General features: G+C 37.0%; 1 protein-coding gene across 1 annotated transcript in view; it reads left to right on the forward strand.

The window, feature by feature from the left end:
* The window catches only part of USH2A (usherin), a 386,243-nt gene that overhangs the window by 257,692 nt on the left and 113,837 nt on the right, over positions 1–14,714 (forward strand). The window contains exons 41-42 of the mRNA XM_086744172.1: positions 10,065–10,399; positions 13,617–13,739. Of these exons, the coding sequence (XP_086600298.1) occupies positions 10,065–10,399; positions 13,617–13,739 (458 nt within the window). The remainder of the gene's footprint in view (positions 1–10,064; positions 10,400–13,616; positions 13,740–14,714) is intronic.

Consider the following 14,714-nt stretch of genomic DNA (forward strand, 5'->3'; position numbering starts at 1 on the left):
GTAGCAGCTGTGTATTTGAGAGAGATATCTACTGGCTGAGCCAACAGATTTCATTGCTGCAGGGGTAGTTGAATAATCAGTGTCTGTCCTTTGGCTCAAAAGCATTAGATTCCTTTTCATTTTTTTCCTTTACACCAGGCTCTGGCATTATACTCCAGTTCCTTTTCTTCCTTACGCACCTGATGTATTTTGAATATTGAACTTGAATGCTTACTTTTAACTCCCTAATCAGATCAGATCAGAAAATGACCTACTAACTTCTCCAAAATTTCAAGGCTTCATTAAAATGCTAAGAAGTAAAAAGATTCTTTATGTAATTAAATCTTGTTTATAATATCAGATTTTTTTTAAAAATAGCTAATGAAGAAAAAAAATAGCCTTGTGATTCTCCTAATTTACAAAGGAAGAGTCTTACAGGACTACCTAGGAAGTTTTCAATTATTCACATCATTCTGTTGGGAATGAACTCTAGAGGACAGGATAACTACCATTGTTTTGGCTTGCATACAAACTTCATTCAAGGGAAATTAGTGTAACCAAACAAGAGGGATTTTTGTAGCTTAGAAGCCTCTTTTGTGTAAATACACACATGCTTCCATGGATTCAGTCTTGTACTAATGCCAAAAGTATTGGTACAGTAGCTTGCTCACCAGAGCACAAAGCAAAGGACATTTGCATAAGACTGAAGTTCATCTGTTAGATTTATTATTTTTTGGTATACATTGTATTTTCAAAAGGTAAACAGAGTGGTGTTACCAATGCAGTCTCAGTAGTTTGAGGGTATGAATTTAAGCAGTAAGCCAATGCTGATTCTTTGCTTTGTTCTCACATAATTTTAAGCTATGAAAGAAGCTATTCACTATAAGTCAAAAAAATCCTGAGCTTTTAAAATTATGTTTTAATGTCTAAGGAATTACATGTTATCTCCGCATTAATAGCAAATGAGTTCAGTATGAGTACAATGGTTACCGTAAGAATTAATAATGATCGACCGCTAGTAATTGTGATGAATTGCCAGACTGCTTATTGAAGATTTGGGCGATCTACTTCCAGAACTCTGCCCTCTCTGCTTCTGTAGATATATCTTAATATCCACCACAATTTATAGTAAAGCGTTTTTCATGGATTTACCAGAAGCAGAAATGTTGAGTAAACAGTAGCCCTAGTTCAATGGCATGCTTACACACATGTTCACATTTTATTGCATGAGCTTTTACACATAGGCTTCAACTCTGAGCACAAAGAAGTCATCACTGCAACCTTTAATGCTTCAGTTAATGTGGTAAGGGCATAATGATCTTATATCTTACCCATATATTTTCTTTCTCCATGTACAGTCAACACGTAATCCTAATTTTAAAAGCCTGTGACTTATCATTCGTTACTGGATGTCTTTGCATGAGATCAGAGGTGTGTGCTCAGTTATAATGTTATTGTCTTTTGCTCAGCTCTCCAAGATTAAGTAATCTACCAATACTGAAAGTCAGTTTGATCATTTATTTTTCTGAAATGTGAAAGTGCAATCTTCACTCTGTAATAATTTAATTTCAATATAACAATGCTTTTTAAATTTCTTCTCCTTTTTTTTTGCCAAAGAGTTCAAATGCTTTTTTTTTTCCTTCTTCTTCCCCAGTCTATCATTAACATTCAAAGCTCTTTAAAGCCCTTTAATGTCTACATTGTATGACCTTTTGTATGAGTGGTGGTCATATTTTGTGTCACTGCTGCTCTTGTAGTCTCAGGCTTGTTTTTTCCACCTACAGACACATATTTGTTTGGTCTGTTAAGACTAATTTCTGTCAAAGATCCTGAAGCCCAGATGTGTTTATTTCTGTGACTCAGTTTTACTGTTAATTTTTCTTGATTTTAAATATTTAGGTTAAAATGTTCAAAGTAATTAAAGATGGCCACGTTTAATTGAGAAAAGTTACTTATGTATATACCTTTCCAAATATACTCTCTTCTGGGTATCTCTCCTTCAGCAAATTTTCTCTCTCTCACTGTATAGAGTATTGGTATCCTTTGCTGATATGGACATAAATTCTTCTCATTTATCTAGTATTTTATTTTACTTAGTGTTGTTTAATTTGATAGTCATCCTAATTGAGGGAGAGTTGGGAATACTTGGTACACTTCTGGTGCAGAGGGTATTCCATGGCTGAGGCATTACTTCACTTCTGATTTCTAAGATTCTAAGACTTCTTAAAATTTCTCTTACTTTTCCAGGACAGCAAGAGGGTTTGTTGTTTGGGTTTGGTTGTGGGGGTTTTTTTTGGTTTTTTTTTTTTTTTTTTAGTTTTCATTATTCTTTTTAAAAATTATTATTCATTATATCTTTAAAAAATTGAAATAAAGTTTTAGGTGCACACGAGCTCATTGTGCCTCATAACTGAAGAGACTATGGACAAAGCTTACTGCATCCAGTGGTTTTCTTGCCTTCTGCTTGTTTGCAGATGGGAGCAGCAGAGTAAATGACTGCGATTTCATCTTTCTTGTTAGTCTTCTCACAGATCTGTCAAATGAATTATCTTACTAGTGGTAGTGGTGGTCCTTTTCTTCAATTTTATGGCAAGTTCACATCTGAGTAGTAGAGCTCTGAGACCACGCAGTGGACTGTGCTGTGCCTCTGAGTCTGTCTTGTGGCCCGTGTGAAGGTTCTGTACTAGGAGAAGACAAGAAGAAGGTAGCATCTGTTTTAAAAACACTTGGGGCTTTTTGCCCTGCTGTTTCAAACTAGTGTGTAGATCTGAATAGCTGCTCTGTAAAACCCTTTTGTCCCTTCCATCCTGGAAATAGGATGGATTTGGTTTGAGATTGCTTTAGTTTGGTGCCTTTAAACTCTGATGAGAGTCCTAGAAAGACATACTTTCCCTCCTGGGCAGATGAAGCCCACCACACCTGCAGTGCATATATCACCTGTGCAGTGTTCAAATCAAATTTGTGGAATCTGCTTGTGCTGTGCAATGCTCTCATCTTATTCAGTGTCTGCGACGGTAAGTCTCAAGCAGAGAACAGAAAACAAGCTGTCTCTTCGGGAGTGAGATTTTAATTACCTCTTGCCCTAGAGAGAGCTGTTCTCCCCAGGTTAGAGCGGAAAGTATTGGAAGGGCACTGTGGGAAAGATCAGCGAGAGGCTTCTTTACCAAGCCATGGTTACAAATCAATAGAGGCTTTCAGCTGTCAGTGCAACCAATCCCTAAACCATGAGCACAAATATTTACTTCTACTGAAAACAGAGAGAATTTACAAAAAAAAAAAAAAAAAGCGAAATATATTTCCATTCCTTTATTTAGTCAGAGAATCAATATAAATGATATGAGGATGTGGAGAATTCAAAGTGCTCCAGGATAGTACTCACTTGAGTATACAGCTTATTTTCATAGACCAAAGCTTTTACTCTCCAAGGAGGAAAATATCAGCACAGGAGATCACTCTTGGCATAAACACCTCTGATGTGCATGTGCTCCTTTAACATTTAATTTTAATCAGAATGGACCGATATCTCTCCATAACATTTAGCTTGCTTTCTTTTGTGCAACAGAAAGTGTAAAGCTGTCAATAATTTTTAAAGTACCCATTTCTGCGACACCTGCATGATATCTTTTAATATTTGCTGAATTGGTAATGTTCATGGTAGTGGAGTATACTGCACAATAAACTGCTTTTGTGGCTGATTAAATGCCAAAGTGAAGTGGAGGTATTCAGCAACTGCAAAAGCCATTTATTTAGTATATGCCAATGCCATGAACATTATTCCTGTTACACAAGATTTGCTATACCCTAATGTACAGAAGTATAAAAGAAATTGTTTCCTTTTCTTGTGAGGGTTACAATTGCTGTGCCGCTTCAGTCTCACACTTCACACCGATATGACACTCGGGAATGTAGCTAGGTTGAGTGGCTTGAGAAAGAGGCTGGTTTACACAGTGAATAATTACTAAAAGGAGTTCTTTGGGTAGGAAAAGCATTATGTTGCTGGGTACACTGAACTAAATTAACTGTAGTATGCAAATTCTCCAACTTTGGCTATTTCACTTTCAATAGGAAGATTTCCCTTTCGCTGCTGTGGTTCTCCCTTGAGGGCTTTGTCCAGGGGAAGACAGATGTAGTCTTGATTGTTGGCTTAACCGGAGGTTTGCTGACGCATGCTTGCCTGTATTGCTCTCCCTTGCTGGCCGGTGCCACCAGCTGCACCATTGATAAGACAAGAAACTGAAGCCATTTCCTGTCATTCTTTGCATAGCTTCTTCCTCAAGATAGAAGTTGGCATGAGCTGTACTTAATCTTGATGTTTCTTTTAAGGGGAAAGATTTTTTTTTCTTTTTTTTTGTGCTTAGATAGGTTATAAGAGAATGTTTTCATCCTGGTTGGATGAAGTAAGTACCTTATTGACATAAATTTCTTGTGTCACACTATTGCTTCATAACAACATCAGTAACAGAAACTTCCTCCAATTTGTTTAGATGCAAAGTGAGAAAAATTTAAAAAAATATTATTTCGTTGACTTCACTTTTAATATATGTTATGTATGTTGCCTGCTAGAAATGAAGGGCCGTGGTGATTCTGTAGCACCAAACTGTCATTCTTCCTTCTAATTTGTTTGGGGTTTTTTTTTGTGTACTGATTTAATATCATGTCATTCATTTTTCTGTGGATTATTTCTTCTTCCTAAGTATTTCCTCATGACTTCTCTGACTGAGGAAGGATTGTTACCCTCAGAGATGAAATTTAATTTACAGTTCACTTGCCATTCTTTCCTTTGTATAGAAGAAACTGCAGCAGAGAAAGGTGTGTTCCACCCTGTAGATTGAACAATGTCATCAGTGTGCTGTCCACAGGATCTTCAAGAGTTGCAGTCTGCACTGTTTCTTTGCAGAAGACTATCGTTTATTGCTTCAGAGTGATAAACTTTTCTAGTACCTATTTATCAAATTTTACTACTAAATTGCATATGCAAGTAAACAAACAGAAATGAACAATGCTCTATTTTTATTGTTGTCTTCTGTTCTTCGTTAGCCCAGAAGCTTGACAGTGGACTGCTAAATGCCTGTTGTTCTGTAAACAGGCTGGGACTAAAATATGTGGGAGAAAGATATCAGCTGTATGGAATGAATATCACCCACACATTTAAAGCCATATACCCTATAGTTACAATTTGAGTATCATCTGTGGAAAGGAAGAAGTTTTCTTTATCCATTTTCCAATTCCTGTGGAGTTACTATTATAGGCACATGTTCTGAAGTTACTGTTTGTCTCACACATTAATGTTTGCTGTCTTGTGAATTTGCTTCTGAGTTTCAGAATGTTACATGCAATGGTAATAACTGCATGGTCACTGAAGCTGATGACTCTCAGAGAGGTGATGCTTCAGTGCTTCACCTCTGCAGATCACTGTGTGGTAAAAAATGAGGCTGTGAAGACTCTCTCTTCCAGGTTAAAACTCCCTGTCACTCTTTCATTCTCAAAATACTTCCAACTGTACTTGTGTTAAGAACACAATTTTGAGAATACGAGCAACCCTTATACCTAGGCCTTGTACTCTAAAGAAGGATGCAGTAAGCCCACACAGCAGCTTTGTCCTGGGGAGAAAAAAGTTTGGACTTTATTCACCACACTTCCAGTTTTATACAGGTATGCCTCGTGCACTGGGGAAATTGTTTAGGAGCGATCAATCCCTGTGAGAAGATTGCCTTGTAATGCTGCTAAGGTCAGCGAGACCTTGGTTTATTTGCCACATAAGTGCTGCTTGAGCGACTTAGGATACTCCAACACCCATAGGAACAACCTTAACTTGCACACTAGAGGTTTTCCACATTTTAGGACTGTGATTTCATGCACAGATTGCTCATTTGGTACAGATCATACAGTGGGGTGAACTAATCAGGGTTTCATCAGCATTATCCCCTTGCCTTTGATATAGCTTACACACTTTACTGTAGTAGGTGTTTAGGATCATAAATAAATATTCTTTCTGTTTTTCCACTACTCAAGGTAAGTGCTTCTAGAAGTTTTTGTAGTAGCAATCTGTTATTGCAAACTTGATTGTGCTGTTCTTCTGTGGCAGTGCTTGTTGAAGTTGGATGTAATTCGCGTGCAAAGTGTATGGGAATAAATAGCAGTGACCTCTGTCAGGATTTGCTTTTCTGGGGTGATACTGGCTCTTGATTGAATCCCACTATAATTTCTGTTAAGACAGATAAGAACTCATGAGGAAATTCATCTCCCAAATACTTTTGGAGGGGCTGTGGGGTTGGCAGAGGACTGTAGTCCAGTGGCTGGAATGCAGAATTAGGGTAGCAGTTCTTTGTTTTCAGTTTTGCTTCTTTCTGATATGTGACTTAGTCTGGGATTTAGTCTTTTCATCTGTAAAACCAGAGTAATAATAATACTTGCAATTTGAGACTTACAACATGCTTTGAGACTAACAGTGAAAAGCTCTCAGTAAGCGTATTTATTACATTCTGTTTGTAGATGTTACAAGCAGCAGCTAGGAGAAATGAGAATAAAATGAAGCCAAACATGCTGATTTAAAAGCAAACTGTTGAAGCCAGACTTGAACTAGCAAAATAGATAACTCATATGCCAATGCCTCTTTTCACATAGCTCAGAATTAAACTGCAGGGTTCCAACTCCTGTCAAAAAAAAAAAAAATTCCAAGGTTATAACTGTTTAATGGGGAAAAAATGCCTAATTTCTATCTCTTTAAATTTTGTGGTGGAGAAAATAAGGTGCTTTGATCTTTAAATGACAGCTTCCAGAGTCATTACATTGAATCAGTTAATCTCTCCCTGTAGTTACCTTATTCTCTCTTCCTCATGGGCATTCTCTTTCACGGTCTCAGTGCTGAGCTTCAAATCAATGAACAAACTGTTACCGCTTCCAACACAGCCTGCCTAGTGAGCTTTCCTGCTTTCATGCATTGCCAAGCTCTTACCTCAAACCTTGGCACATCAAAGTGGAAAAGAGGTCCAGCAGTGCCATGTGTGTGTTAACCAGGCTGGCTCCATCATCTTCATTCACACTGTATGGATCTTGCCTCTCGACAAGAAAGGTTTGTCAGAGACTGCGTGCCCTGTCATTCCCAGGTGACATATGTAATTCAAAGCAGGTCAAGTGACACAGCAATGACTGAGAGTATACTTGGTCATCCATTTATCTAGTTTAAAAAAAAAATAGTATCCAAAGTGGTAACTGATCTACAAGTCTTTGTATGAGATATGGAATCATAGAATCATAGAATGGTTAGGGTTGGAAGCAACCTTCAAAGGTCATCTAGTCCAACTCCCCTGCAAGCAGCAGGGACATCCCCAACTAGATCAGGTTATCCGTGCGCAAACAAAAATAAGTTGCATTCTGTGTTATTGTGCTGCTGACTGAATATTCTTTTTGGCTTTAATTTCTCTCAGAGAAAAAAATATATAAATTTGCCAGTTTAAGCCCCATGAAGCTCTATGTAATGTACAGTATGAGGTATTTTATCTGCTAGTGCACAGCAAATGCTGTGAAATAACACCTAGGAATTTTTTCAAGTTTTACCAGCTAGTGCACATGCTATATAAAACTCAGGAGCTGAGATTCTGGAGAAGGATCTGTTCTTCTGCCCATATTATTTATCTGTTCCTTTATGTGAAGGGGTTACAGTATATGGTGAATCTTGTGGAATTTTTATTAGAGTAATTTTGTGGTTTTAGACATAAAAGTTAGGCATCTAGAATGTAAAGTAATTAAAAAATAACTCCTCCTCTCTTCCAGGAAATAAAACAAGATTTGGTACAAGACGAACATTTTAAGAAAATTTTATCTTCTGAGAGGGTAGTACCAGGAATTTTCCAAAGCATTTGACATATAGTTCTTTTATTAGAAGCCACTTTGCATTAAGCAACAATTAAGAAGTTTTTTATTTTTCACTCATAATGACAGATTCACTGTATTAATAGTTCTAAAAAATACCTCAAATATATTATCTTTAGTCACACTTCACTAAAGCAGAATTTCAGGATATGTGTGACACCTTCAAGAAGATTAATATAATTATGGTTGCAGAAATGAGTGTTCTGCTGTAGCGTGTAAGAGCTTAAAGTCTCTTCTGTGCTTCTTCCATGAATTTCAAAGGTACGTCCCTGAAAATAACAGTGAACCATGCATATTCCTCTCTTTCTGTGACATATACAATGCATCCAGTGTGTGCAGTATGGTTGCCACAAAAAAAAATTGGGATTGGAAATTTCACCTGAATTTTGCTGGACTGAATGCTTTCTACCTGGCCTTGAAAACATTTTCTGTTATCTGTGCTAATCATCCATTCTTCTCTGCTTCCTAAGCTTATGGCTAAATTACATGAACTACTTCAAAATTAGAGTTTTGCTCAATGTTTGTGAGGACGGTGCAGAATTTATTCCTACCTTCTGTGGAATTTTGCATTGCTTTATCAATAGTATTTTCTGTACTTCCTGGATCGTTATTTGGGGCCAGAAGTAACAGAAATCTGAATACAGCATTTGATAATTAGCCAGACCTAAGCCTTTCCTGTGTAGGCACCAATAATCTTGTTTGTGCTGTCTTTACTAAAGATCACCCTGTTTCTAATTCTCTGTTTAATAGTGTTCCAGATTCCGTTATCAAAATCCTTCAGCTTTCTCAAGTACTTTGCTGCCAGGTTTCTTACAAGTCTGATGGCCTAAGAGGTCCTTCTGTACCTAAGATATAACATTTCCTAATCCCCAAGGGTCCTTTAAAAATCATTTTATAAATCAAACTTCTCTGTTTTTGTGGCCGTGTGTAATTGTGCATATACCTTTTTAAAGATATTTTGGAGGTTGGATAGAGTTAAGGAAAAAGTTCAACTTAACTTAAACTGAAGTATCTTGGCATTACTGTTTAACGCTTCAACGTTATCCTTGTTCATTTTATTCCACACATAGCTTCATCTAGGTTTTCTCCATTTCTATGTTCTTTTCAATGTTGGATCCAATCCTTAATTATACCATGCCTCGGAGGAAAAGAGACAGCAATTGTTATAGATGAGTGGGTCAATAGCAAGGAAAACAGTCTGAGGGATGAGCAATGCAAAGCTGCTATACTTCCTACACTGGGACTTCTAAGGGAGGAAAGAATGATAGATGCTCTTACACTGCCTTTAGGAAATTTTGGGATTCTTAATACATGTCCTCATTGTGGCAGTCTGAAGTCCCCTCTGTCATGATACTATGTCAAAATGCCTTAAAAAAGAATTGATTACATCCTTGCACTTTATGGTACAATGATTTGGGCATGATTCCTCTGTGGAGCTGGTCAGAATAAATATATACAAAATATACTTAAAAAGATAAAAATTTAAAAAAACCAAACTACCCATCCTCAGTTTAATAAAACCACAGTAAGCATAGCAGCATGTATATATTTAACATGAATTCTGTATGCAATTTCCAGTTTTCTGTGATTAAGTTTTCTCAGCATAATCTTATAATTCTAAAAATGGAGAATTGTTTTTTGTCTGATACTTAGCAATATAATTTATTACTGAAAAATGAAACGGAAAACCTGTGTATTTCATCATATAAAGGCTGCAGACAAATCTTGTTTCTCACAGGAGCTAATGCAGTTACACATTTCTGAAAATTCTTCAAAAACGAAATAAGATTTCTTTTTACTCTGCCACTAACAGATGAGTACACCAGGCAATACACCAGAAGAAAATAAATGACAGTTAGTGATACTTCTGATAATTAGTGTACTTTTGCTAATGCATTGAAACATCTCAGAATTTTGAGTGGAGTGGAGCATTCACGTTTTACTGGTAAAGCTAAATGGTAGTTTTTTCAATGGTTACAACTGTCACTGCAACCCTCACTAAAATTAAAGGAGGTTAGATTTCTAACTGATGTACCTTTAAAAATCAAATTTCAGTTACCTGGGAAAGATTACATACAGAGTCTGTCTCAATGAAAAGAGAAAAGCATGTCTTGTGATCACACTTGTGTCCATTTGTAGCGCATTGTGTCTGTATTTTCACATTCTGACTGAAAGACTTCCATTATTTTAATGTTTTTTTTCTCCTCCTTCAGATCTCATGGAAACCTCCTCTGATACAGAATGGTGAAATCCTTACCTATGAGATTCGCATGCCTGATCCACGAATTGTCATTATTGGGAACACTTCATCAGTACTAAGTCATTTGGTGACTAATCTTATACCCTATACAAACTACTCCGTGACTTTAATAGCTTGTTCTGGAGGTGATGGCTTTCTAGGAGGCTGCACAGAGAGTTTGCCTACTAGCGTTACTACACCTTCAACAGTTCCTGAGAGTGTTAGTCCATTGTCTGTGACTCCAATCAGTGAGTCTTTTATTGCCATTTCTTGGCAACCACCGCTACGGCCGAATGGTCCTCATCTGAGGTGAGCTTTTGGTTGCAACTGAGATGGCAGTTTTCTACTCCTTACCTAAAACCTGACTCAGAAAATTCTGGGTGATACGAAGTTTATTATATGATCTGTTCATTTCTGACCTTTTGAAGTTCCTATTTAGGTTCATGAGTCTCTGAGTGGACTCATGGAAGGTGAGTATATCTAGAAGCAGATAGCAGGGGAAGCTTTGGATTCCTTTGAACTTATGAGAAGTCAGGATTATTCAGAGCAAGTGTAATGTCTGTACTGTGGCATTTACTTTGCAGAACACATTCAGGAAGACTATGGGTCTTTCAGTTCAGTGCTGTCTGAAGAGCCAGCCTGAAGAGTCTGACTGAGCAGGATATTTGCTAAGTCGTAACTGGTTTGGGCTGCAGCATCAGCCACGTTTTGGTGGTCAGTTCAGGAAATACGTTCCACCAACAAAATTACAAGAAAAGTATGAGACCTCTGTGAGCATAAATATTTAGCATATCCAATATTCCCAATATTCTGTAGGGGTTATTCCACATAAAGAGAAAGTGACCGTTTGGAGCTGTGATTACATGATATAAGATTAACTGATTAATAAATTGCAAATGAGAGAAAAAATAGAAGTTAAAATGCTACAAGTCTGGGGGCAGAGTCAAAAATGGGAAAAGCAAGGAAGTGCTGGGTATAGCAGGCTGGATTTCACCACAGGAACTAGAGGAAGGCATCTCTTCTAAGATTTGTCTAGAGTGATGTGTTGGGTGTCTTGACTTGAACCTGTTGATTACTGAGTTTGTGTCTGTGTATATAAAAAATTTGGATTTGAGTGCATAAAGATGTATAAAGACAAATATATCTTTATACATACACACACACAAAAAAGTCATATCTTTCATTCTAGTGCTTTAGTGTATTGTCAAACATTGTGCATGGAATTATATCCCTGTACTCTATATGTTCTGGTTAGTCACTCTCTTCTAGGTGCACTGATGAGTTCAACAATTATCATGAAATGCTGTTTCAGTTGTGTATTTTATTACAGCACAGTAGCTTGGCTCTTTCTTCAGGCGTAATTAGGGCACACTACAATGGAATGAAATGGTGATTGCTCTATAGTAAAATTTGAAGTTTTTTTAAAAGCGGTCTATTATTCTGGGGTTAACAACATGACCATTTTAACATAGATTATTGAAGTAATTCAGCACGACCTACATCTGCAGACTTCATTTCCTTCATGGTGTGCCATGCTGCCCTCAACAAGAACAACCACTGAAGCAGCTGCTCTGTGCATCATGATGGAGCAGGAAGTCTGCAGCAAGCAGAGCAGCAGCAGCAGCTGCCAGTGGGGGTGATTTACGCATGATCGCCATTCAGTGTTCAAAAAGATTTTGATATTTTTCATGACTTGTCTATGAAATACATTGGACAGAATATGCCAGGACTGTAATGTCTTCGGGTTCTGTTGACATTGATGAACCACTCATGCAAGAGTTGTTCTTGAGGTATAAAGTAATCTGAATGTTTTGATAAAGTTGGAGTTTAATTAGTTTTTACTTTGATTTTTGAAGTTTTACTCCCGACTTCTGCAGTAATTTGGTTTGGCATCCCTAAGGTAAGTGGCACAACGCTGGTTTGTACCTGTTGAGGATTATTCTCCAAATTTAAAGGTGAAAGTTGTTGGAAAGCACACACGTACGTTCTAGCTGCCATGGAACACAGGAAGTCTTAACTGTCTTGTAAGAGAGCTTCTCATTTGATTTCCAATTATGAAGAAATGCAAAATCACTGTGTGTAGTACCGATGAAATACTTTATTAATTTAGGGTCTCAAATCTGGAATGGTATTGTCCAACATTTCCTCATCAGACTGCACATGAAACCAGTGTTCAGAAAGATCACTGCAACGAGGTGATGACGCACATCCAGGCATCTGCAGAAAGCTTAAACAAAGAAGGAAACATTTTCACAAATAAGTGCTTAAAGAGAGAGTCTTTAAGATCTGCCTAAGTATCCACATACTTTTGTTTGGAATTTAACAGTAGTACCTTTCCAAAATGAGGGGCAGGGAAAGAATGATACACAGCAGCTCAGCACTTTAGAGTATTTAAGTGAATATATATGTATATAACCCTACTTTGATTGGCATCAGTGGAAACATTATTGTAACTATAGTTTGATTAGGACTGCAACTCACCATTGAAAGAAATTCTGGAGTTGTTCTATAACTGGTAGGAAGTGTGCAAACAGCTGTGCCTTGAAAAAGAAAACACCACCATCAAACTGAAACAAAAGTCCTGTGAAATGTAGTGAAGGATAATAATGCTAAAGATTTTTAACAACTCTATATAATTTTGTTTCATATAGAGTATAATTTTCTATGTAACCATATGATGGTTAGGAAATGCAAAATATATTATCCCCTTTGGTTTGTGAAGACATGAATTGATTTAATCTTTGATAAATTCCATAAAGGTTTTGTGTAAAAGATGAGAAAGCATGTATGATGATACAGAATGGGCCAAAAGGATGTTGTCCAAATCAGGCAGTCTCATGGCTGACTTGATGAAAGATGGACTTTAGATGACCCACTGTTTGGAACAGAGACAGGAATACAGCTTCAGGCACCAATTAAAACCAGGATGAAATAGTTTGGTATTTCAAGCTCACATCATGAGTGTCTACCCAAACACAAAGGTACCTTGTTAAGGTCTACAGATGGAACAGTTAACTCATTCTATGCTTGTTTGTCACCCGTAATTTACACTGTGGTTATTTACAAACTCATGTTAAACACAAATGTACACTTAAGTTGCTACTACCAGTAAAATAGTAATAGCAATGCTATATGTTTCAGCACATTTGCAAGAGAGAGTCATTGCCATTTCATATTCTGGAGCAGTCTGTGCATATCAGATGGCATCAGTCTGTGTGAGGCGCTGTTACTGGGCTATTTGGACTTGATCTTCATAGCATTTCCACAAGTTTAAAATCTGTAAATCATTAAATAAACTCATTCTTTCAAATGCAAGTGCTTCATTTTCCATTTTCAAACTAGTTTTTTTTTTCTTAAGTAATTGAATGGTTTAAATCATGAAACATTAAAAAGAATGTTTATCTCAGAAAGTTTACAGCTGTAAAAACAAAATAATGTGTGGCTTTAAAAAAAAACCCTGATTTTATTTTTTGTGTAATAACATTAGTTGAGATAATCCCGGTGTTCTGCTTGTCTTTTGTGTTAGATATGAGCTCCTGAGACGTAAAATCCAGCAACCACTTGCATCAAATCCCCCTGAAGATTTAAATCTGTGGCACAATATTTACTCAGGAACTCAGTGGTTTTATGAAGATAAGGGTCTTAGCAGGTGAGATTACAAAAACTATAAAAACGAATGCTGGCATTTTGTATAGTGTATGTTTAATAGTTCAAAGTATTTCTTGTGTCTTTATGTAGTGAACATACTAATTATGTAATGAAATATTTTTTGTCATCATCTTTGGTATTAATCATTCTAATAGGCAGAGATTTATTATTAGACTGTCATTCTTGACTCATATATTGTTTTGCTCTTAAAAACAAATGAAAATAAAGATCTTGTGAAATTTTAGCATTGGTATCCTCATGCAATCAAACCGTTTAGATTTATGCGTACATAGGCTCTAGATTTGTGTGTTGGCAAAGTCATAACACAGGCAGAATGAATGTTTGAGAAGTCCTAGCTGGGAAACATTTGAAACTTGTTTTCATCATTATTTTTCTTACCTGATTTTAAAGTGCAAATTAATGATTGCTTTAATATCTTCAAAGGCATGAAGGGTATTTATCGCATTCTCAGCAGATCTACTTTAAGGGCAGCTTTGTGTTAGCTTCATTATGGTTAAATACAGAGTGTTTAGAGTGGGGAAATGGAGGGTGGGTTCTGTTTCTCAGTATGTCACAGACCTACTGTGTGGTACAGAGCAAGGCATTTGCTCTTGATCAACCTTAGTTTCTGCATCTCAAAGTCAAGGCTACCAGCTTTAAGATAAGCAAACACACACATTAAGAACCTGTAACAGAAGATGCAACATAGATTCTGCATTGTGTTTTTGTAGGTAAAGCCTTGGGAAAACATTCATGGATGGTTTCGGGATGTGTGTGTTCTCTGTGCTTGTGTGCTGGGGTGTTTTTTAAGGAGTGCATATCAATCACTGATATCTGTACATTGCTTCTACTTACTTTGATAAAAGCTGTGTGTGCATCCCTTCTGAGCATGATGTGAACCCACAGAATGTGACCTCTGCTCCTGAGTGTTTTATAGACCTAACCAAGCCAAGGCCTACTGCCTCTGGCTTGTTAC

Source organism: Chlamydotis macqueenii, chromosome 3, assembly GCF_036417535.1.
Source record: "Chlamydotis macqueenii isolate bChlMac1 chromosome 3, bChlMac1.mat, whole genome shotgun sequence".
NCBI classification, from domain to species: Eukaryota; Metazoa; Chordata; class Aves; order Otidiformes; family Otididae; genus Chlamydotis; species Chlamydotis macqueenii.